The sequence below is a fragment of the Dama dama genome, chromosome 9 (assembly GCF_033118175.1).
Source record: "Dama dama isolate Ldn47 chromosome 9, ASM3311817v1, whole genome shotgun sequence".
Classification (NCBI taxonomy): domain Eukaryota; kingdom Metazoa; phylum Chordata; class Mammalia; order Artiodactyla; family Cervidae; genus Dama; species Dama dama.
In genome coordinates, this window is record NC_083689.1 from 74,184,368 (window position 1) to 74,210,168 (window position 25,801).

The window sequence follows — 25,801 nt, forward strand, 5'->3', positions numbered from 1 at the left end:
TTGGGCTTCCCAGGTGGCCCAGTGGTAAAGAATCTGCCTGCAGTGCAGGAGACACAAGAGATGTGGGTTTGATCCCTGGGCCAGAAAGATCCCCCAGAGAAGGAAATGGCAACCCACTCCAGTATTCTTGCCTGGGAAATCCCATGGACAGAGGAACCTGGTGGGTTACAGTTCATGGGGTTGCAAAGAGTCAGACGCGACTAGAGCATGGACACAGCAGCCACTATTTTAGGAATGACAAAGATGAAAGTGAAGTGAAAGTCACTCAGTCGTGAAACTTTAACATGGGCAATGAAAAAGATAAGCACAATTATTAATTACGTTAATCAGTGATGCCCTAGGCTACTGCTTTCAAACGTTAATGTGCACATGAATCACCTGGAAATTCTTAAACTTCAGATTCTGGTTCAGTTTGGGGTGGGGCCTGAATTTTGCATCTGACAAGTTTTCAGGGGATGCTGAAGAGGCTGGTTCCTGTTTACTTGGTTTTGTAAGTTCTGTGTCACTGGGAAATGACCTCACAGACACTTCAGTAGGACTTTGGTCTTCAGTGGTTTGGATAAAAGATAACTAGGAAATTGCTCTGAAATACTAATTGGAAGAATTCATTTCTGATTCTTTGGCTTTGGTAAATGTTCTATCTGCCCTGACTTGGTTGGTCCAAGTTGCATTCGGAGAAAAGGATTTTGAAACTAACTCTTTGGCAACCTTGAGGATGATGTGCTGTGTCACAGAAGGAAGAACCTTTAGGGAAACTCTTTCAAGTTTATAATTTCTCTGAACCTAGACAGGAAAGGCAAGGATGAGCTGCCTAAGCTGTGACGATGGTCAGCCTCTGTGTCACTCTTCAGCTGACGTGATCATGTGGTTCCCCACAATGTAAATTAATATTTTCCTCAAGCTTCCATAGGAAGAAGAAAAATTACTGTGCCCCAAATTGTTCTGAGGTTAAATCAGTTTGGAAAGCTCAGAGTTAAAGAAAGATTAATTGACCTCCTCCCTCCAGGTCTTCTCTGAGATCTTAACATATTTTGGACAATGGAATCTCTAAGAGGGGTTGACAGGACACAGGCTGCCCAGTCAGATTTGACCATGGACCTTGTTTTTTAAGAACTATCTCTTGAGATAAGGGTTTGGCAGACTCCACCTTGAGAAATGCTGGTCTAGGGGAGCTGAGACAAAGTTTATCTTACTGACTTTGAATTAACCGAACTCAATGGTGAAAATGGGTGTAGGTATATGATGTAGAGTTGGGAGTTTCTAGAAATCTTGGCAATTAGTAAACACTCCCTTTTGAAAAGATAAAAGTCTTATAGCCAACAGGAATAATAAGCTAACAGAAGACTTTAATTACTTAAATTTCCAAACAAACCACATTTGCAGGTTCAAAGTCTTCTCTGAGATAAGTGATGACATTTGCCTTTTCTGTACCCCCAGGTTTTCATCATCAGATGGAGTAGAAATGGCTACCTCACAGGATGGTCATGAGGACAAAAGAAAATGGGTATAAAAATGCTAGCACGTGTAAGACGTCTATAGGTGATGGCTTTATTTTCATTATTACAATGATATTTTTTTAGAAGTAGCACCTTCCTTTTCTTACATAGACTTTTAAGGAAGTGGTTGTAGGTTCATATTATCATTTAGGAGAACATTTAAAAAATATGCATGCCCAGACCTCGTGAATCATAATTTGGTGATGATAAAGGGAAAGGATATATGTACATGTGAAAATGTTCCTCCCTGTGATGGTTATGATACATCTGAAACACCTTCAGTGCATTTAAGGCAAATTTCTAAATTGTGATCCCACCTCTCCTGCAGTAGTCCTGGTATATGGCCCTTGCAATAAAAGGTTTCTGTGGTTAAATAATTAGAAATGTTACATATTAGAACCTTCCCCGACCCCTCCTCCTTAGGGGTTATTAAAGTATCTGAGAAGGTCTGCAATACATGCTATTTGAAAAGTTGGAACCTACTGTCATCTGATCTTACTTGACAGGGCAATATGTATTTTTTCTTGCAACTCTCATGGACATCTTTGTTCAACACATTTGAGACATATTATACGTAGAGTTAGAAGAGAATTCTATCCATATTCAGAAATCTTTTTGCATTAAAGACAGGGAGAAGCAAGACAGCAAAGAGCAGCTAAAATTCCTACTACCCTGGGAGCTGGCTAGGTCTGCTTTTATCCCTCCTGCCACTTGTTACTTAAAAGTGGAAAGAAATATTGAACAATGATACATGTGTGCTTTCAAGTAAGAAATTCTGAGTAAAAGCTGAGTGAGAGTCAAAGGACCAGGGAAACGAGCTACTACACATTTTAAGAGCTGAGACTGGAGAAAGCTGGCTTTGGATTGTGGTTCCAATACTTCCCAGCTCAATGACCTTGGACGAGTTACTTCACTTCTCTGTGCCTCATTTGTGTAAAAGGGTTTTAAAAGGGTGCATTAGAAAGCAGAAATATAGACAGAGACATGGAGAACAAATGCATAAATACCAAGGGGGAAGGGGGCGTGGAATTAACAATGTATAAAATAGATGACTAATGAGAACTGATTGTATAGCACAGGGAACTCTACTTCATGCACTGGGCTGACCTGAGTAGGAAGAAAATCCAAGAGGGAGGGGCTATGTGTATACATATAGCTGACTCACTTTTTGCTCTACAGGAGATACTAACACAACACTGTAAAGCAACTATACTCCAATAAAGATTAATTTAAGAATGCATTATTATTAGTAGTACTATTATCACTGTTCTTTTTTTTTTCCCCCATTTATTTTTATTAGTTGGAGGCTAATTACTTTACAATATTGTAGTGGTTTTTGTCATACAATGACATGAATCAGCCATGGATTTACATGTATTCCCCATCACTGTTCTTATAGAAATGGAAAAGCACGCTTAAGCAAAGTGAGAGGGAGAATCAGTTATTGAAATAGAATAGGGAATTCTGGAAACTTTCAAGATCAAACAAACGTATGCCCTTCACAAATGAATTTTATTTTTTTTGTAAATCATTACATCAAGTACCCTAAGAGAAGTCAGGGTTAGAGTTTGAGAGTTGTGATTAAATTGAATTGGCTGGTTTATAGCAGTGGGGTGTGAATGACCCTTTCATCCACCTCCTCATTCTGGTCAAATCCCAAACCATCAGACTAATTAATACATAAGAAACAGCTTGGGGCTGCTGCTTGGGGCCAACAACAAACAAAAGAAGTAACTGGGTGAAACAGCGACACCAGACAACTACCCAAGAGAGTGAAAGGACTCAGATTTGTGGGGAGGCTGTTGGGGTGGGCAGCCTGAAAAAGGAGATTTATAAATGCATACAAGTTTTACTGCTCTGCTCCCAGAATGTAGTTGAAAATTGGAATTTTTCACACTCAGTTTCAATGAGTCAACATATATTGCCTATGAATGCCACTTATATTTACTGCCAACTATTTACTGGTCTCTTACCACATGCCTAGCTTCATGCTAAGTAATTCATGTACCTATCATTTTATAACTGAGCAGGACTTTATGGGGCCAACCCTTACCCCATATCCTCTGCTTTAGTTCCTTTCTGAAGTACCTAGATAATAGTTTCTGATGTACATTTCCTGAGTTGTGGACATGAAGGCCCCCACCAAATGGAGGATGTGAATTGCTTAATGACCATGAGGACATAGTCCCGAGGTCTACAGCACGTAGCCCAGGCGACTGGATTGATCACCCTTGTGACACTGCCCTGTTACCTTACCATCAGCCAATCAGAGAACTGTGCATGAGCTGATCACATACCCTGTCCCCCTTCCCTGACTCACGCTTTAAAAATGCCATTCTGTTCCTTAAAAAACTAAAAATAGAACTATCACCTGACCCAGCAATCCTATTACTGGGGACGTACCCAGAGAAAACTATAATTCAAAAAGACACATGCACCCCAGTGTTCGCTGCAGCACTATTTACAATAGCCAGGACATGGAAGGAACCTAAATGTCTGTCAACAGTGGAATGGATAAAGGAAATGTGGTACATATATACAACAGAATATTACTCAGCCATAAAGAGGAACAAAACTGGGTCATTTGCAGAGATGTGGATGCACCGAGAGACTGTCATACAGAGTGAAGTAAGAGAAAAACAAATAACATGTATTCACACATCTATGTGGAATCTAGAAAAAATGGTATAGATGATCTTACTTGCAAAGCAGAGATAGAGACACAGGCACAGAGAGCAAACGTATGGAAATCAAGGGGGGAAGGGGTGGGTGGGATGAACTGGGGGACTGGGATTGACAAACACACTACTGATACTATGTATAAAATAGATAACTAATCAGAACCTATTGTATAGCACAGGGAACTATACTCAGTGGTCTATTGTGACCTAAATGAAAAGGAAATCCAAAAAAGAGGAGATATATGTATGTGTATAACTGACTCACTTTGTGGTACAAAGAATCTAATACAACATTGTAAAGCAACTATACACCAATAAAAATTAATTAAAAAAAAAATGCTATCCAGAAACCCTTCAGGGAATTTGGGCCTTCTGAGCACTAGCTGTCCTGGACTACTTGTATGAAGCCTTAGAATAAAGGCTGTGTTTTCCTTCACTATGACCCAGCATCAGTAGATTGAATCTACAGCACATGGGCAAGCAGAATCAAGTTTGGTTCAGTAACAATTCAGTCCTCAGAAGCATGCTACAGAGAGGGTATTATTTTTGTGCCCATTTTCCAGATGAGGGAATAAAGGGTGAGAAAGTTAATAAATGGTAGGGTTGGGCTTTGAGTTAATCTCTGCCAGACTCTAGAGCCTGGGTTCTTAACTGCAAAACAATCATGACTTCTCCATGATGTCCAAGGTATCATACACATAAGCAGGGATTAAATGAAAATGATGGTGATCATTCTCTGTTCTTAAAGAGATTTCAGTACTGTCATGAAGGTAAGACATACAAAATGGAAAAACAATTCATGATACCTTGCTGCTTTTATGCTGGTGTCAAAGGAGTACTAGAAAAAATTCATAGAGGGAGAAATTGCTGGAGCTGATCTGGGCAGGATGAGTAGGGATCAGATAAGCACAGAAAAGTGGGCTGGTCTCAAAAGTAACCGAGCAGATACTAGACTCCTTGGTTTAGAGCAAAGAGCAGTTTCTTCAACTAAACACACAGGTCCCCTTTTAAGGACTCTGAGGGTTTCAGCAAGTTATTTACTTCCCCAAGCCTCAGTTTTCCCATCTGTGAGAAGGGGATGATATTCATCTCAGAGAGTTGCTGGAAAGATTGTGTGACTGCAGCCTTGAAATTAAAAGACACTTGCTCCTTGGAAGAAAAGCTATAACAAACCGTGACAGAGTACTAAAACACAGAGACATCACTTTGCCAACAAAAGTCCATATAGTCAAAGCTATGGTTTTTCCAGTAGTCATGTACAGATGTCAGAGTTGGACCATAAAGAAGGCTGAGTGCCAAAGAGTTGATGCTGTCGAACCATGGTGCAGAAGAAGACTCTTGAGAGTCCTGTGGACAGCAAGGAGATTAAACCAGTCAATCTTAAAGGAAATCAACCCTGCATATTCATTGACTGCATATTCAATATGCATTGACTGCATATTCATTGACACTGAAGCTCCAATACTTTGGCCACCTGACGTGAAGCACTGACTCATTGGAAAAGACCTTGAAGCTGGGAAAGATTGAGGGCAGGAGGAGAAGGGGCTGAGAGAGGATGAGATAGTGGGATGGTGTCACCAACTCAATGGACATGAATCTGAGCAACCTCTGGGAGATACGAACCCTGGTGTGGACCCTGGCGTGCTATAGACCATGGGGTCAGAAAGAATCGGGCATGAATTAGTGACTGAACAAAAACAACAACATGCTTGGGAAAGGAGGCATCTACTACCTTCTCCTCTACCACTAGATTGAGTGCAATTACCAAGTAGAGTTGGCTGACATCTTCCCCTGGCCCCCCAGTTAAAGATCTTATCTTAGAAAGAGCCCTACCTGCTGTGAGAAGCCCTTCACAACCCGCCTCTGTTTGAGGTTGGTCTCTCCATCCAAGTTGGCAGTTTCCAGATGGCAGACCCCACTGGGGTCCGAGGAGAAGAGGAGGAGTATGTCGGCTGGGATGATCTCGTTGCACTGCATCTGGATGAAGTCCCCCACACGCACATCCTTCCAGCACTTCTGCACGTAGCTCTGCTCTTTCCTGGGGTGGGAGAAAGACAGGGGTCAGAGTGTATGTTAAGGTTCTCAGAACATAAATGAGTGAATGGAAAAAGTCCCCCTCCCCGTACCTAATATCCCCCAATCAACCTGTCACAAGACTGCTCTATATTCTACATGCCCCAAATGACCACTGGCATCATCTCTAGGAAAGCTAAGCATGATCTATAGTATCCCACTAGTAAAGATCTCTCCTGATGACCATGTGGAGTTCTGACTGACTGCTGGCTTTGGACTGGTTGCTGTGCTCAGCCCTTGCATCCTGGCAGGAGAAAAAATTTAAAGAAGGTGACCATATATTCATATTAACATCATATTCTTTATAAACTTCACTTCCTAGAATACCCAGTTATCACTTAAGAAAGCAGGGTCATAAAAGACTGGAGAATAGGACATATTGCTTTTGGTTATAGGTGGAGAGTATACCCACTGTCTAGGAAGATCTGAAGGGTGTTGAAATAGGAAACAGGGAATTAGGGAGACAACACCAGGAACATTGACAGGATGGCCCCCACACTGATCACAGAGTCAGAGGGCTAAAGAAGTCTGAGAAAATGATGCACTTGTTCTTCCCATCCATTTTATCAGAGCTTACATAATGATGGGGGCAGCAACAACTGTGAATCTAGCATTTCTACCGTGCCAAGCACTGGTATAAAGTAATACTTCATTTGCTTGCATAATAACCAACTGAAGAAGATATTATTATACCCAATTCACAAAGAGGGAATGGAGGGTTTAGAAGAAATTTCCCAAAGTTTTACAAAAACAGAGCTGGACCCTGACCCCAAACCCAGTTTTCACTGCTGCACAGGTATCCTACCTCCTCGAAGACATTCCCCTCTTTCTTCTCCAGTGAAATGACAGCGTCAGCTATTACACCCCCAGCAAAGACTCGTTATTCCCCAAGGCAATGCATTTCATCTCCAAGAGCCCTCATTTTACAGATTCTTCCTTCTGATTAACCAAATATTGAACTCATTCTGTTCTCCCAGGCAATCTGATTTATTCCATCTTCTACCATTTAAGAAACATTTTGAAGTATTCCTCAGGCATGTTCTGAAGCCTTTTGGACTTGCCAAGTCAAATTTAACTTCCTAAGTGCTCTCAATTATTATGGGTGGCATAGTTTCCAGGTTTGTCCAGAAGTGAGGGCTCTTTTAAGACTGCTTGGAAATCTTTATAAATGTGAGATTTGGGACCAAACCTATACTCCAGATGTGGCTTTTTGAATTAGGCCCAGCTGGCTTGCAGGTGAACACCTCTGAGCCCAGCCAGGCCTGGAAGGGCAGCTCTCCTTTGCTGTTTTTCTTCACGGACGCTGAGCCCCTCTGGGCATGCTGTTGCTTCTGTTTCTGTAGGAATCTGAACTGCCCTGAGCATGACCACACCACTCTTCTGCAGACAGAGAGACGTGACTGGATTGTCACTTTTCTCCTCAGACTGAAGATAAAGGTTTGAGCTTTCTGCTTTCTTTGGGGCCCTCTAGAAAACCCTGAGCAAGCCCTCCTAAGACTGCATTTTCCTTGTCATAAAAGATCCATGTGAAGGACTCCCCCCACTTTCCTGAAATAGGTGTATATCCTTTGGAAGCCTTTTGGAAGGCCATCTAAGAGAAGATCTGATCACAGTCTATAAAATAATCAGGTATTGCAATTAGGGAGCAGTCTTACAATTCTCAAGACCCACAGAATTCTTCGGAAGTGCCCACAGCACAGCAGCCATTGGTTAAACTAATAGGTGGGCAATATCGTCTCAATGGAGACCACTTCTGAGCATTTTGAGGGCAGTGCATCTGCAGCATTTCAATCATTCTTTAATCATTCTTTTAATGGAAAAAGTAGGTTTCTAAGACCTTTTCATTCCCTCAGCTTGTTTTATGCTCTCCTGCTTCTCTCTGTTATTTTAAAATTTTTTTGCCATGAAGAATAGAGATAGTTTTCCCAGGTTCATTTCTCACTGCCATTTCAGAGAAACACTTATATGCTGATTCAGGAAAACTTTTTTCTTTAGAGGAGCCATGGGAACACCTGTTAAATGTCCAAATATAAGGCTACTTAGAGAAATTGGAATGGCAGATACTCTCCATGGGAAAAGGATCTTATGTGGTAAAGGAGGGAGGCTTTCTCTATTGTTTTTTCTTTTTTTCCCCCCTTTGTGAGAGGGCACTTTAAAAAAAGAGATTCTTGAATAGTACAGCAAAATTGCTCCAAAGAACAAAGGATTGCCATTCAACCTGTCTATATTCTTCTTCACTTCCCGCCTTTGACTTCTGTCCTTTGGGAATGGCCCACTCTCAAAGGAGACCTCAGCACTCTGCTTGGTACTTGACATGGGATTTCATAAGAACACCGCTGACTCTGAGTAATATTCTAACTGCCGATACTTTCAGAGAATGATGGTTCAGGAGGTTTGCAAAAGCTAGTTGGGAGTGCCATATACATAGACATACCAAAGGCAGGCCAAAACACCTCCACTCGTCAATATTGAATCTCATTCTTCTTCCTTCTAATAAAGGACTCCACTGTTTATTATTGGAGGAGGAAACGGAAACCCACTCCAGTGTTCTTGCATGGAAAACCCCATAGACAGAGGAGCTTGGAGAGCTACAGTCCATAGGGTCGCAGAGAGTCGGACACAACTGAGCATGCATGCATTAGTTATTATGAGTTGTGAGTTATTAAGAGAATGGAAAATGGAGGTTATGCAGATGAATTATGAAACATAAATATCTATATCTATATGGATAATTATGAGGAGTCATTTCTGTGAGTTAGGCTGGAGTGTTGTCATGTCAATTCCCATGGTGATGATAGGTACTGCAAGATCAATGGAACCACACAAGAAGCTATACATCAGGCTGGTCTCTGACTTCATTCCATCATTCCTTGGATCCCAGGGAGGTTCTGTCCAGTACCGTTCTCCTGGTAACAATCACCTGTCTTTCCTTTAAACGTAATCTTCTCTTCCTTAAGATGACATGCAGTGCTGAAGAACACTCTTAGTCCCTATTGTGGGCTTACCCTCCCCCAGAGATTGCCCACCTCCAGGTCATGCTGCTCAAACAGAGGCTTATACACCTGCAGGCATATATCCTGTCGTGTGTCCCGGAGCACAGAAGCTATGGAAGCAACACATTTGGGGGAGGGTGTTTAAAAATTTTTTTTTTGGGGGGGGACATAATTTAGTAATTTAGCTGGTATAGAATTTGAATTACATTTATATTGATTGACCCAAACAAAGTAACGTTATAGAAATGGAGTTAGATTTCATAGGAATTTGGGGATGAGAAAAAGTGACTTTGGAGACATTTCCTTCTTGCACTGGGTTATTCTGTGCTGATTTTCTGATCCCCTGGGGGCCCACTCTGTCTCCTCAACTGTTAGAAACATAACTGTGGGAAAGGCAAGGGTGCACAGCCCTGGGATCCAGCCCCAGGAGGTGCTGAGTGGCTGAATCCCACTGAGGCAGAAAAGTGGTGTGCTTCTGCACTGAGGGACGCCCAGATGTGACCAGCAGCTGGCTGGGAGCCACCTGCGGGAGTCATTCCCTGGTTAATCCAGCCCATTTGGAACAGATGCCCCGGGTGGACATGTCCACACGCTCCTGATCATTTCCCACATGCTCAGTGAGTCCACACCTGGGAACTGATTGCTATTTTAGTTTCGTGGCATGTTCACTGCTGTTTAAAAATAAGACAAATCAACATGGCTGGGGACAAAGACTCCATCTGGCAGATTCTGCCTCGGGGAGAAATTAAGTGGTGCAGTGCTAAATGGCTTTCTGAGAGGAGCTAGGGCTTATTAAGAGGTAAATAAACAGCATGAGAGGTTTGTAAACAACTAGATCCTGTGGGGAAGCAGGTGAAACGTGGGGAATGGAGGAGGAGAGGGTGTTTAAGGTCCCATGTCTCAAGTACTATGTGGGTTTGGGGTTCCCCAGGTGGCACTAGTGGTAAAGAACCCACCTGCCAATGCAGGAGACATAAGAGACATGGGTTCAATCCCCGGGTCAGGAAGATCCCTTGGAGGAGGGCATGACAACCCACTCCAGTATTCATGTCTGGAGAATCCCATGGACAGAGGAGCCTGGTGGGGTTGCAAAGAGTTGGACATGACCGAAGCAACTTAGCATGCACACACATGAAGGTTTTATGTTTTAAGGAACTAGAGTAGAGGGGATTTATCAGGAAGCTTAGTTGTCTGTAGGATTTCCCAACCAGTATAGGATGAGCTGACCTGGACTGTCCTGCAAGAAGCTGGTATGTCAGGCCCCAAAGGGTCCATGTCATTACCCTAGGGTGAAAGGGGAAGCCAATGAGAATGAGTGCAGTATAGAGACTAAGAGTGGGCATGAATCTCAACTTTACCACTACTACCTGAGTGACCTTGGGGAAGTAACAATCTTTCAGACTATCTTCAGTTGAAGGTAATACACGTATTTGCCTCAGAGGGTTATTAAAAGGATTAGTGACATGATCCATGTAAGGGACTGAGAGCTCATTTTGCACTTAGTAGTGAAATCATTCAGTCGTGTCCGACTCTTTGCGACCCCATGGACTGTAGCCTACCAGGCTCCTCTGTCCACAGGGTTCTCCAGGCAAGAATACTGGAGTGGGTTGCCATTTCCTTGCATTTAGTAAGGACTCACTAAATACAAGCTGCTTTTATGATGCTGATGACAATGATTGTTAATGTTATGGGGAGGGCTAACCACCACTGTTGCCCCAGCATTTTCTTCTTCATGCTACTGGGATGCACACTTTATGTCTGTAATTACATTTCATGAATTGGGTTCAGACACATAATGTGCAAACACATTTAAAGAAACTTTAAAAATCCAAACATTTCCAAGCCCAAAAAGAAGGGCCAAATTCAGCCTGTGGAAGACTCAGGACTCTGGATGCTGGTTACTGGGCGAATTCTCAGAAATATGTATCCTTAAAATCAGGGCTTCCCACCAAGTTTTTGAGGATGTTGAAAAACTATGAATAGTTCTAAAGTTTATATAAAGAGCCAAAAAAGGCCAACTAGCTTTAAGACTTACTATAAAGCTACAGTAATCAAGACAGTGCAGCATTGGCCAAAGAACAGACTAATGGATCAATGGAACAGAATAGATAGCCCAGAAATAGATTCACATAATTATAGTCAACCGACCTTTGACAAAGGAGCAAAGGTGATACAACTGAGCAAAGATACTCTTTTCAACAAATGGTGCTGGAACAGGTGGACATTCAAATGACAAAAAAGAAAAAAATAGAATCCAGACACAGATCTTATACTCTTCACAAAAATCAGCTCAAAATGGATCACAGGCCTAAATATAAAGTGCAGAACAATAAAATTCCAAGAAGAAAACATAGCAGAAAACTTAGATGACCTTTGGTATGACCTTGGTATGATGATGATGTTTCAGGTAAATGCCATAGGCACTATTCATGAAAGAAGTAATTGATAACTGGGATTTCATTAAAATCAAAAATTTCTGTTATATGAAAGAGGATGGTAAGAGAACGAGAACACAAGCCACTATCTGGGACAAAATATGTGTTTTGCAAAAGACACATCTGATAAAGGATTGTTATCTGAAACATACAAGACCTCTTGTGTTAGTCACTCAGTCGTGTCCAACTCTCTGCGACCCCCATGGACTGTAGCCCACCAGGCTCCTCTGTCCATGGGATTCTCCAGGCAAGACTATGGAGTGGGTAATCATTCCCTTCTCCAGGGATCAAACCCGGGTCTCCTGCATTGCAGGCAGATTCTTTACCATCTGAGCCACCAGGGAAGCTCTTAAACCTCAACAATAGGAACAAACAACCCAATTAAAAAATGGACAAGAGACCTAAACAGACACCTCAACAAAGAAGATATAGAGACGTCAAATAAGCATGCAAAAGCTCCACATCATATGTCATCAGAGAAATGTAAATTAAAATGAGATACCGTACATCCTTATTTGAAAATCCAAATCCTGAACACTAACAACACAGAATTTTCTTCTTCATGCTACTGGGATGCCCACTTTATGTCTGTGATTATATTTCATGAATTGGGTTCAGACACATAATATGCAAACACATTTAAAGAAACTTTAAAAATCCAAACATTTTCCCCAAGCCCCAAAAGAAGGGTTTTTTTGTTTTTTTTAAACAGGAGGAGGCTGGGCAACAGGCACTCTCATATATTGTTTGTAGGAATGGAACAGCCATTCTGAATGGTAAATGGAACAGCCACTCTGAAAGACAATTTGTTGGTTTCCTAAAAAACTAAGGCCTACAGCACTTAACCTATATTACCATTTAGCTGCCTATTTTTATTGCATTATTACTGCTATCTCTGCTTCACAGATGAGGAAACTTAGGCCCAGAAGGGTTATCCAACTTGTGTAAGGTCACACAGGTACATCTACCAGGACACAGGAATGACGGCCCCACGTGGTCTTTTGGTTCTGTTGGAAAGTGAATACAAAGCAGATGAAGCCTCAGCATCTGGTGACATAAACTAAACCAAGAACAGGGGTTGAGAACAGGAGCCTCAGCTTTTGGAATTGTGAGCTCCATCATGGCGAGACAGAGGCTATAAATGGTCATACGCTCAGATACAAATCATGCCTGTTGACAGGAGTCCAGAGGTTTGGGGACACCAGGATTCTTGTTTTATGATTCTTCTACCCACTGAGTTTGGGGGAGAACCTAATGCATTCAAACCTGTCATGATAAGCTGAATTGGCCCAAATAGTTTATGGCCTACTGTGAGTGCAGGGTGAGGCTGTGGGAGTGGGGTGGGCACTTGCAAAACCAATGCTTCAGAGAGGGCGTCTATTTGGCTAGTGCCAAATGCAGAGCAAAGAGCTGCAGGGTGGATGCAGCGGTCTGCTGGTCTGTCAACTCCAGCCAGTGGCACGTTTAATAGTCATGCCTCAAATGACACTATATTTCTCTGTTATGTGCATTTTTCAGATTCTTCCCCCAGACCCATTTTGCTTTGTTATTAGAGCTTGGATTCAAGCTTTATGATGAAGAGTTTGTCTTCTTCCATGCAGTTCAAATCCCCAGCCAATGGTCTATCTTTCTTACACCCCTGGGCTTCTCTGGTGGCTCAGCTGGTAAAGAATCTGCCTGAAATGTGACAGACCTGGGTTTGATCCCTGGATTGGGAAGATCCCCTGGAGAAGGGAACAGCTACCTACTCCAGTATTCTGGCCTGGATAATTCTATACAGTCCATGGGGTAGCAATGAGTAGGACACGACTAACTGACTGTCACTTCACTTGGATCAAGCTTATGGTGACTCCTGGCTATCAAGATTATAGGACTATCCTTAGTAATACCTTAGCCAACATTTGCTGATGGCTACTGAATGCCAGCCACTATACTGAGCATTTTACACGCATTACTTCGTATAACACTTGCAGCAAACCCAGGAAAGTAGCTTTAGGGTGAAGAATTTATGAGTGTATTTTGATGTTAGGATGACCCTGATAAAGCCTCGATTCTACCCTGTCCATCATCCCATCGCTTTTGGGTCTACCAGAGGGATGGTATATGGAGGAAAATAATAATAGCACGGGGATCAAACAGCTCTTAATATTAAGAGCCACACAAATATGATATTCTAATGTAGAACACCATGTGTTAGAAGTTGGGTTGGGATAATTGGCCTGGGCTCTAGGACAGATGAAGCCCCCTAAATCCCTTGTATAATCTAAATCTCAGTCTGCATGTACTCAGGAGTGCTATGGAAAGGGTTTGGGGGAGAGAGGTCCAAATTCTAGAAGGGTTTCCCAAATTCAGATTTTAAGTCCTGCCACATAAAAGAGAAATGAGAGAAGAGAACACAGGTTCTGCTTTTAAAACATGGTTACCCTGCCCAATGGAAAATGTGATTCAGTGAATGCCTGTGACCTATGCCAATAAAACAGGCAATTCCTCAGTTGTATGGGTGGAGAATGTAGCAAGGAAAATGAAGGTTCAGATTGGACCTGGCTTTGAAAAAAGTAGAGTTGAAGTGACTGGAAATTAAAAAAAAAATAATGTAGTGATAATTATAGTGCAGACATTGAGTTAACAGTTTACAAGGATTATTTCATTCAATCCACATGACCCTGGGAGACAGGTGCTAATACTGGTCCCATCTTACAGAAGATGAATTGGAGGCTTCAGGGATCAAGTAACTACAAATGCCCACACATTTAGGAAGTGGCAGTTCTGAAACAAGCCCACGTGTGACACTGAAGTCCTTGACTCCAAGCGTCCAGTAAGATGTCAAATTTTAAACATCCTTGTTGAGGTCACTTTATGCACTCTCCTCTGGCACTGCACTGTCTAGCTGTTCCTATAGCTCTGTTGCTTTCAAGCTTTTCACAAAATTTACTGTAGAGGGACTATGATTACTGGAGATGAGGCAAATGGGGCCACATGGAGTTAATAGTGACAGACCCAGGATCAGGATCTCTGGTCTCCTCACTCTCTGGGTTTCCAGGGGGGCTCCGGCATGGAAGGAAACTGACATACAAATAAAACCAGGCTTCAGGCCAGGCATCTGCCTTCTCCAGCAGAGCTCACTGTGACTGGTCCCTCATGACCATGCTGTCAGAAGACTGGCCACAATCCTGTAGCACTGGGAATTCTTTTTGTGTCATAGCAACCAACTGATAGAAAAGAGCATCTCCAAGTTTTGGTAAAAAGTCAGAATTTAAAAGTTTCCAGGGAATTCTTTGTCAGTCCAGTGGTTAGGACTCAGAGCTTTCACTGCTCTGGGCGCAGGTTTGATCTCTGGTCAGGTTTGATCTCTGGTCAGGGAATTAAGGTCCCGAAAGCCACACAGTGTGGTCAGTTCAGCTCAGTCGCTCAGTCGTGTCCGACTCTGCAACCCCATGAACTGCAGCACGCCAGGTTTCCCTGTCCATCACCAACTCATGGAGCTTGCTCAAATGTGGCCAATAAAATGAAATAAAACTTTCTAATTGGAACCATTTCTCACCTAAGCTCCTGACATCTCTTGATCCTGGTCTTTTGGTACCAGAATAAGTCACATGTACAACCTTTGGGTGATATGTCAGGCTGTGAGCTGACGTGTTTTCTCTGCCTGTTTGAAAGTTGCTCATCCTTCAGTGACCTCCTGAAATGTCACCTCTTCAGGGAAGGCTTCCCTCGGCTGGCTCTGATGTTTTTGGCAGGCAGATGTGTCACTGCAGCCCATGCATGACTGTGACCCTCTATCCAAGGCAGGGGACACTGTAGTTGTTGACCAGTTCCTCATGATCTGTGGACCGAGAGCCCTTCGAGGGCTCAAAGGGTCTTCCATGTTCACGCACATGCACTTGGTCTCTACTTCAGTCCTGCTGAAGAGATGAATAAGTGTGTGCCTGGCTGCTGAAACACCGAAAGGCTTTTACTGCATTACAATATGGTGACAAAAACCTTCACGGATTTTTTTGCTTCCCACTTCTGCTTCCTTATTGCCTGTTTTCTGAATACCAATAAAAATGTATTAAGCTTGATGGAAAATTACAAATCTCTTGCTGGGTATGGTTTCTAGATTCATTAAATTGAGCCCTGGGAGAAACTAAGCTAATACAATTCTGAAGCTAATCTCTCCTTGAAGTCATTCCATAAATCTGATTAATGGGTCACCTTAAGACCACAAGCACAGTGGCTATATTAAAAGAAAATGCTCTAACAGGATTGTAATTCTGTTAACAAGGATTCTGCTGTTTGCAAAAAGATTTTCTCACAGTATAAATAAGTCTAGGCTGGATGATGCATGGGATTAGGAGGAGCAAAATTCGAAAGGTCCTAGTATTCAACTACACAAAAATGAAGACATTTGACATCAGTTTCTCAAATGTGTGAATTGGAGACAAAATGGATAGAACTAGAACTTGAGATATAAGCTTTTATAGTGTTTCTTAGGAAAAAAAATGTCCTCTCAGATCTTGTATTCTTTGCCTGAAATTCTGTCATATACCATTGAATGGTAGAAGTGAATGCTCCTCACCATCAGTTATTTATCTAACATTTTCTGGCTTGCTATTCTGGGGCCTTTCATAGAATTAATCCACTTCAGGGTTGGAAGAACTTTAGGGATTTACATTACAGAATGTTCCAAAGCATTTCTGTTCCTGTTAACATGTGGAAAATAATTCACAAGGACTTGAAGCTCAGAAATATTTTAAGGTGATGGTACTGAGGACATGGAGGCTGCCTCTCCAATATCTGCTCCCCCTTCTCTTGGAAATAACTCATGTTTTCAGGAGGATTTTTCACCTTCCCTGGGATGCTTTCAGGGAGGTGAACCTTCTTCCTGGGCTCTGTGACTCAGGTATAACCTAATTAGAATAATCGCAGCTCCTGCTCACAAGGATTGGTTGAGGGATGGGCATGGGACCCATTGGGGTTACTAAGAGGTGAAGAAGATCTGGGGAGTAAACTTCCTGAACCTTCTGAGAATGCCTCCAAAAGTCCTTTTGTTTCACCCTTTGTGGGTTATTTTATGTAGACGTGAGGGCTGGAGCTGCTGCAGTCATCTCATTACCATGAGGGAAATCTGCTTGAGGGTGAAGATGACATAGAGGGGGACCAAATGAAAAGGACAGCTAAGTGCTGCAGCTATACGCCACTGATTGACTGACTGAACTATGCCTGATCACCTGCCCACCTCAGGACATTTGTAGTGACTTAGGAAACAAAATCTCTTCATTGTTTAAAACTGTTTAAGTTGAGGTTTCCACTTCTTGTGGTAAAGAGTATCTCAACTGACACAACAGTTCAATAAAGTCGGATAGTTCCTTACTGAAGGTTCTCCCAGAATCTTTATTATTAATGTTCATTTGTTTGACTCAAGAGATTTATAAAGTAATTACTATTTTCCAGATTTAATTGGCTGTGGGTTCTGTTCTTTCAAAGTTCATCCCATAGGACAAGATCTAGTCTGACTCCCAGGTTTTATGAAAGTAGAAGCTGAGACCCAGAGATTTCAAGGACTTTTCTAAGCTACCACTAGTAGTTACAGTAGATACAGATCTGGGCCTAGAGTATAGGCCTTCTGACGCCAAGGCCTGTGTTCTTGCTTCAAGTTCATATCACCTCTCTATAGAGATGTTCCCTCACTGAAGATAAATATCAAAAGGGGAATCTAATTATTCTTTTGCAGTGATTCCAACTTCCTATGATATTATAAAGCAAAAGTTACAAAATAGGGGGCTCAAAGGCAAAGTAAGGATTTTAGGTCAAATAAAATAGGTTTGAAGTGTTTGGAAAAAAAATGTATCAGTTGTCAACACTTAAAAGTCAGGTCACTTTCAGGACTTGCCTGGAGGCACAGTGGATAAGAATCTACCTGCCAGTGAAGGGGACACAGGTTCAGTCCCTGGTCAGGGAAGAGTCCACATGTCAAGAAGCAACTAAGTCTGCCTGTCACAGCTACTGAAGCTTGTGTGTTCTAGGGCTCACGAGCCACAAACACTGGAGCCTGCATGCTCTAGGGCCCAGAGCCACTGCTACTGGGCCTGTGGGCTGCAGTTACCGAGGCCTGTGCCCCTAGAACCTGTGCTTTGCAACAAGAGAAGCCACCACAATGAGAAGCCCGCACATCAAAATGAAGGGTAGCCCCTGCTTGGCACAACTAGAGAAAGCCTATGCAAAGCAACAAAGACTTAGCACAAAGAAACAAAGCCACAGGACAGCCCCCATTCCAAATAAAACTATTAACTTCTAGCTCCCCTAATAAAATTCAGACAATCTGGCAACATTAGGCCTGTTTTCCCACGTGGTAACCAGCTGGAGCTCAGTGGCCAGTTCTGTCTCCTGAGATGAATGCATGCCCACATCTCTCAGCTTGCCACAGTTCCCACCACTCCCTATTGCATCCTAGCATTGATGTCAAGCATCAGTGGCCATCAATCAGTACGTCAATAATATTGCTTTCCTTTTTATATCCAGTCTATTCCATTCAATCACTTGTCTGGTTCTTATAGTCAATTACTTTATAATACTGGAAAAATTAAAATTTCCCAAATTGAGATACTATAAAGTCTTTCCAAGATTTTACAAGTTTGGAACACCAAGTTAATCAAAGATGAATAGGTTTGTTGTAATCTTTTCTTAGTCTTTCATGAACCATGGGTCTAGGAGGGCCAGTGTACATTTCTCTGTTCATGATTTTTTTTTTTCCAGAGACCATCTCTTGTCACTATTATTTCACTGAACACACTTTGGGAAATACTACCACAAAACTACCTTATGTAAACAATAAGAGCCTACTGTATAACAGAGGTAACTATACTCAACATCTTGTAATAATCTATTAATGGAAAAGAATCTGAAAAAGAATATATAGATATGTATAATTGAATCACTTTGCTGTATACTTGAAACTAACACATTGTAAATTAACTACAGTTCATTGAAAAAATAAGAATTCGTATTTATATTATCAATAACCAAAAAGTCTTCTCCGGTACATATAGCATGATATAAGCATTCCCAAAGTAATTTTTAAGTCCTGACAACTATGATAATCAAGTATCGAAGTAAATTGAACTTAGATTCTGGTTTTCAAATACTCCCTGGGTTAAACTATGATTCACCAAAATAATGAAGAATGATCAAACACATTATTATTACTAAACATTGATGTGTAACAATTTTGAGAAGATATCTCTGAAATCATAGTATTAAGAAAAAAATAAATAAAATGATATTATATGTTTAAAAAAAAAAGAAAGAAAATCCTTTATGTTCCTCTCTACCAGTGGCCTGGAATAAATGTCTTTTTCTCTGGATTGTTATGACAACAGCCTGGCCTGTATCAGGCCAGCACCCAGCACAGGTCAGTCTGACTAACACTGAAATTACCCCAGAACAGGCCCATTTTTATGGGGTGCTCAGAACAGAGCAGGGGGAGCAGGACCAAGCTGACTGAGGTCCACATGTGTCCCTGCTTCACAAGAACCAGTGTCAGAGGGCATCTTCTATGGGAAAAACAACAAAGGAAACAAAGGAGAAAGACAGGAAAAAAAAAAAAGGCACAAAACCAAAGGTAACGGGGTGGGGTGGGGGAGTGGTGGATTGGTGACAAGACAGAAACAATGCTATCTTTAAAAAAAACAGTCTCACTAGTTGGAGGCCAATCACTTCACAACATTGCAGTGGGTCTTGTCATACATTGACATGAATCAGCCATGGCTAGTGAAAATAAATGAAAAAAAAAGAAAGTGGAAAAAGAAAAAATAAAATTAAATAAAAAAAAAAAGAAAAAAAAAAAAGAAGAAACAGTCTCTTTGAGAAAAGTGACAGACTCCAACATCGATTTTTTCTCTCCTAATAATTTCCTTATTCAAAGTTGAGGAATGACTCAATCTCAGCTCTAGGTATTCAGTGTGCTAATCACTTTCAACAGTTGGATCTAGCCGGGGTGGGTGGGGGAACATCAAGGCTTCAGGTTAGTATTTTTAGGTATGCAACTGTGGCCCTGCGGGAGGGTGTGGAGGTTCTCCTTGGGGTGCCCGAGGCACAGCTGAGTCCCTTGCATTGCATGGTCTCCTGAGAAGCTTCCCCGGGCTCCAACTTTCTGAGTGGAGTCTGGCTCTTAAACCCTCTCATCAGCCAGCTCTAAGTCGCTAAGTTACATGTTTCTCCCCAGGGAAGAGGGCTTCTTAGAAAGCAGCAGCCCCTGGACAGTGGTGAGGCACACCCTGGAGCAAGCTCCTTTCACCCCAAGAAGGACCAGAGCTACAGCACCAGCTTCGGCTAAACCAGGATCCACGGTATCAGAGGGAACAAGTCAGAGCGATGGTGCTTCTCCAGAGAGATGGACTCTTTTCTTACTTGGCAGGAAGTCAAGCCCTCACCTGCTGCAATTGACTGACTCATCTAAGGCGTCTCATTGCCAGACCAGAAAGCACTCTTTGTCACTGAAATCTCACTGCAAGCCCAGACTCCATTCCCTTGCTTCTCTCTGGGCTACAGGAATTGTCATAAAGTTGAGACACGCGATAACTCGACTGTCTTCCCTTACTGATTGGGAGCATGTCCTTTTCCCAACAACCCAGACTGGTTATTGACGCAATGGAGTATTTCTAAAACAACAGCATATATAAAATTATGTTATATAGCATGGCAAGACAAGTGGTGAGCCATTTTTGTTTGGGTTGGGACACTGGAGAGAGAGCTTAAGGGCAGTCTTGATGAAGCTAATATGAGTTTTACATTCTAAAAATAAAGCCACGACAGCTTGTGTACCGACTGTCATACAACAGAAGCAGTGCTAAGTACTTTCCAAGGATTATTACACTCAACTCTCACGACCACCTCAGGAAGGGTTCCAATTTTACAGACGACAAAATGAGTCTCAGAGAGGTTAGGTCACTTGCCTAAGGTCACACAGAGTTAATGCCTGATGGAGACAGAGTTCAATGTGGGCAGTGTGTCTGGGGCTGATTCTCTAATACAGTGCCTACTACTCCCCTGAAAAACAGTGATGCCACTTTTCTCTGAGGGTCTCTAAACATGCTCCAACATGCTCATGGCCACACTCAACCAAAATGAATGTGAATTTAAGCAAAATTCTTAAACATCTAACACGTTTGACACAGCAAAGGAAATATCACATAAATAAAGATCTCCAAGTTTTAATAAATGATGGACTCAAACCTCAATTTCTTTTGTTTTCTGCTTTTTCCCATTGTGGGGAATCAAACAGCCTCACTATGATAAAATAATGCTATCTCCCATCCCATCCTTTCATGAACAACTGCTGCGGTGGCAGCAGCCCCAGAAAGATCAGAGCTGGGGTCAAGACTTCCCCGGGTGTTTGACTTTACCTGCTATAGACGAGGCACTCTCGGCTATTGATCACTTTATCAGATTTGTACCTCCGGAGGTCTTCCCACGCATCCTTGATGGCAGTGACTGCCAGGATGATACAGATGGGTATCACGCTCACCTCTGGCTGGAATGCATTGAGCACAGGGATAAAATTCAGAACCACGATGCCCACAAAATAGAAGTTGGCAAACCGGTGCAGCTGCTCGAAGATGTTCTTGGGTATAAAGGACAACACAGTGTACTTGCTGGTCTTGATTTGATTCCCACGATAATGTCTATTGGGGTTCTCTTTGTGGGCCCATCCTTCAAAAGGCAGGTTGGAAACCACCACTCGTTTCTTGTCTTCTTTCCTTTTCCGCCTTTTCTTGCCTTCCTTTCTCATCTCTGCTCAATCCTGTCTTTAATTCTCATAGCAGGACACTTGAGTTCCCCATAAAAGAGGTTCTTTTCTGATCATTTCCATTGTTCAGCTGCCAGCAAGTGATGACATCTTTGACTTGCCTTCTTGGCTGAAAATTTCTCTCTGCTTTCAAAAGGAAAACTAAAAATAAAAAGCCGGTATATAAACACTAAGGGAGAAGGATGACAAGGAAACAGCTTGCAGAGAACAGGTGTGTATCCACTGGGTCACTTCCTTCTACTTGTTGAGACTCCACCTGTTGGAATGCAGACGTCATTCACAGGTAGCTTCCTTTTCCACCCCTGGCAACCCAGAACAGGTGTGCCAACTCTGGGTCCTAAAACCTACCTGGTTAAGTTCTAAAGGCAAGGATTTACAGCCAAGAGCCACAGATGCTCTAAAAATGGTATACGTTTTCTGGTTTGGGAGACATTGCCCATGAGTCTTCAAAGAGCTGTTCCTGTAGTTGGTCTCCTGAGATGATTCAGTCAGTTTCAGAGTTTAATTCTTAAAGAAAAAAAAACTATCTATCATTCTGTCTACTATTTGGCTGTGCCAGGTCTGAGTTGGGGAACTCGAGATCTTCATATAACACGTGGGACTTTCATACGTGGCATGCAAGATCTTCAGTTGCAGAATGTGGGATTTACTTCCCTGATGAGGGATTGAACCTGGGTCCTTTGCATTGGGAGCGTGGTGTCTTAGCCTCTGGCCCACAGTGGAAATCCCTAGAGTTTAAGTCCTGAGCTTTCTATCCTCCTCTTAATATAATGTAACATCCTAGGTTTAATAATATGGTGTTTACATGAGTTAAATTAAGGTTTCTAAATCTCAGCACTAGTGACATTTTCGGCAGGATCATAATCTTTGTTGTGGGATGTTTTCCTGTATATTGTAAAATGTTTAGCATCATCCTCGGTTTTACCCACGAGATGCCAGTAGGACCTTCCTTCCCAATAGGGCAACCAAAAATGTCTCCAAAACAGTTCAGAAGTTCCTTGCATGGGAAAATTGCCCTGGTTGAGTATCACTGAATTAAGTGAATTGAAAAAAATGAACGTGAGAAGAGAGGCCAGCTTTTTTGCAGATGCTGATAAGTTTACACAATCTATTTGCCACAGAGAAAACAGAGGAATACTTGCCCTTACCTTTCATATATCTGGATGTTGGAGCAGTTTATCTGTCTATCAAAGCGGTATCTCCTGAAGTCCTCCACGCCATCCTTGACCATGATGATGAACAGGACAATGGCCAATGGTAACATGGTGATTTCCCTGTGGAAGACTTCCAAGGTGGGCATCCAGTTCAGAATCACCAGGAACAGGAAATAGAGGTTGGCCCATCTGGAGGGGGCAAGAAAGGTGTAAGTGAAAACTATGGAGAAGATATAGTCGACACACTATTTCTACCCTCCTACTAGCTCTTACTAACTAATATGACGTTCTCTTCCAGTGTTACCTCCAATGTCACGGTAAGGGCTTTGAAGTCAAATCCATCTAAAATGAAGATAGTACTACCTACTTTAAAGGTTTCCTATACATATTACATGGGATGATATTTATTATGTATGAAATACAGGGTTCCAGAGTAGAGTAGTTGCTTGATAAATGGTGGGTGCTAATAATTACAAAATTTAGGATAATGTCTGGATGCATACTTTGTTTTATAATTAAAATGTAATTTTGCCTATATTATCTCAAAACAATGACTTTCAAGTTTTAAGCTTTCCAAGGTACATCTTGCTCCCTCTTGCCACAGTGCCTTCAAACATAAAGGTCTGCCTGAAAGAACATTCTTCTGGCTCCCTTTTCTGACTTCTCTCTACCTCATTCCACCTAGTTAATGCATTCTTTTCTTTCAGGTTAGACTTCCACTGTCCCTTGCTCCTGGAAGTCTTCCTTGACTTTCCTAACTAGGCCTGATTTCTCTTGTATTCATTCTAATAGCAACACATACCTCTCTTTGGAAGTACCTATCTAAATTACAGCTTATACCAATTTATATAACTTCTGGGCTTCCCAGGTGGTGCTAGCGGTAAAGAACCCGACTGCCAAAACAGGAGACATAAGAGACATAGGTTCAATCCCTGGGTTGGGAAGATCCACCAGGGTAGGAAATGGCAACCCACTCCAGTACTCCTGCCTGGAGAATCCCATGGACAGAGGAGTCTGGCAGGCTACAGTCCACAGGGTCACAAAGAGATATGACTGAAGTGACTTAGCATGCATGTAATTCCTAAAATTAACATCTGGTTTCCTTCATTAGCCAACATAGTCAGAAAAATGCACTTTTTTTTTTCTCTCTTATATATCTCTAATACACAACACAAGACCCAACACCAAGTAGAATCTGATAAATATTGAATGAGCAAATGAATGAATGACATAGCTTCCCAAGGTACATGCATTTGGATACTAAAGGAAGGGTAGCCCAGAAAGCAGCATTTCTGAGTTCATCGAAGTGGCAAATGCATGGTTGAAGTACACAGTGTTCAGCCAGGCGGTCATGTACCTGTGAAACTGCTCCAGGAGATTCTGGGGCAGGAAGGTGAAGAGGGTGTACTTGGTTGTGCAGATTCTGTTGCTGGAGTATCGCCTGGAGAACTTCGCCCAGTCCCGGTGGAACGCGTTATTGTTGGGGAACACGACCCGCTGCTGCGCAAGGTTGCAGCTCGGCGTCTCCTTCTTTGGGAGCAGCAGTGGCGTGGCTTCGGACGGAGACTGGGGGAAGCAGTCTCTGATTCGCTGCTGCCACCGGTGCCAAGAGGAGTCCACTGAGAGGGCCATGTCTGGTAGCAAGCTCCGGTCTGGAAAAGGACACAGGAGGTTACCGTGGTCAGGAGAAATATGTATTGTATCAACTTAGACACGGCTATGGTTAAGAGAAACAGGTGGGATATTGGCCTGTCCACGTGTTCATCCAAAACCATCCAAGGTAGGCTGTGGAACATGAGGTGAGAAAAATAGGTTTAATTCCTATAATCCTTATATGATAGAGTGAGAGACATTAAGCAAACAATCACAGAAATAGTGACTTCCCTGGTGGTCCAGTGGTTAAGAAGCCGCCTGTCAATGCAGGGGACACAGGTTCGATCCCTTGTCCAGGAAGATTCCACATGCCGGGGAATAACTAAGCCTGTGTCCCGCAACTACTCAGCCTGCACTCTGCAACAAGGAAAGCCACTGCAGTGATGAGCCTGCACACCGCAACTAGAGAATAGCCCCTGCTTGCTACAACTAGAGAAAGCCTGCGAGCAGTAACAAAGACCCATCACAGCCAAATTAAAAAAATAATTTAAAAAATCACATAAATAAAAGTACTGTGAAAGCATTTAAGCTGGTGGGTGGTATGGGGAGGCTGTGGATGACCTCACTGGGACAAAAGTATAGCCAGGAGGACTGTGACCCCAGGGACCAGAATTCTAGCTCTGATTCATCCCTGACTCCAAACTGTCCCTTCACCTTTCTCGTGTTGAGTTTCCTCACCAGAATATGAGGAGATCTAGTCTTACTCAACTTTTTTCACAAGCTTTTTGTGAGGAACAAATTGTTGACAGTAAGTATATGAAGTAAGTGGTGATGTGTCTTAAGGGGAAAGATATTTATTCTTTAGGTTTTCTCTCTCTGTTTTTGATACTGATGATATTTCAGAGAAGCTCATCAGTGGTCAGAACCTCACATGAGGGTAATTGGTGAAACAAAGGAGAAAGTTTATTTCTAGGAAATTTGGGCCTGAGGTGAGTGGACTTCACTAAATGTGGTTCTCTGAACATGCAGGCTTTTTCTGATTTGGTTGTCAGGGGCAGGGGTTTCTTTCTCTCCTTTCCATTTGGTGGTTTCTAAAATTGAGTGCTTAGTCTGAGATGGAGGAAGCAGGCTGCTTTTTCTAGGGTATTCCAGGTTCTGAGCTCTTCTAACAACTTATTGACTAGAGACATATTAATACATCTTTTTTACCCAAACATTATTGACCAGAGACTTTTCAATATTCACTTACATAACAAATCACTGGCCATAGGTGTTAATTTCTGCAAAAATCCCCTAGTCAATAACATGTTAATAGAACCTATAATCAAGCTTCCAAGGTTCCTTTTGGCCATATTTTGCTTAGAGATCCAGAAGAATCTATTCAAATACATAATTTAAAAGGCTAGAAGTTGTACAGAGTTTTCTTCTCACCTAGTAGGCTTGCAGGATGATTTTCTTTTGAATAAATGGATGAGTGAATGTCAGGTATTATTAATCTCACGGTGACCAACCCCATCTGTCATTGAAAATGGGATTCACTAAAGGAGAAAAAGTTCCATTTCTCGTTTAAATGGTAATATTTTATCTTC

The 25,801-nt window shown here is 42.2% G+C and overlaps 1 protein-coding gene across 7 annotated transcripts in view; it reads right to left on the reverse strand.

Moving 5' to 3' along the window:
* Positions 1–25,801, reverse strand: part of ATP10B (ATPase phospholipid transporting 10B (putative)) — a 358,643-nt gene that overhangs the window by 103,882 nt on the left and 228,960 nt on the right. For 6 of the 7 annotated variants that reach the window (XM_061151886.1, XM_061151889.1, XM_061151887.1 and 3 more), the window contains 3 exons: positions 23,977–24,271; positions 22,614–22,808; positions 6,011–6,215 (listed from right to left, as the gene is read on the reverse strand). In XM_061151886.1, coding sequence (XP_061007869.1) covers positions 6,011–6,215; positions 22,614–22,808; positions 23,977–24,251 — 675 coding nt within the window. In that variant the 5' untranslated portion in view covers positions 24,252–24,271. Of the gene's footprint in view, positions 1–6,010; positions 6,216–21,061; positions 21,716–22,613; positions 22,809–23,976; positions 24,272–25,801 lie in introns of those variants that run through there. The other variant, XM_061151890.1, reaches the window with a different exon arrangement.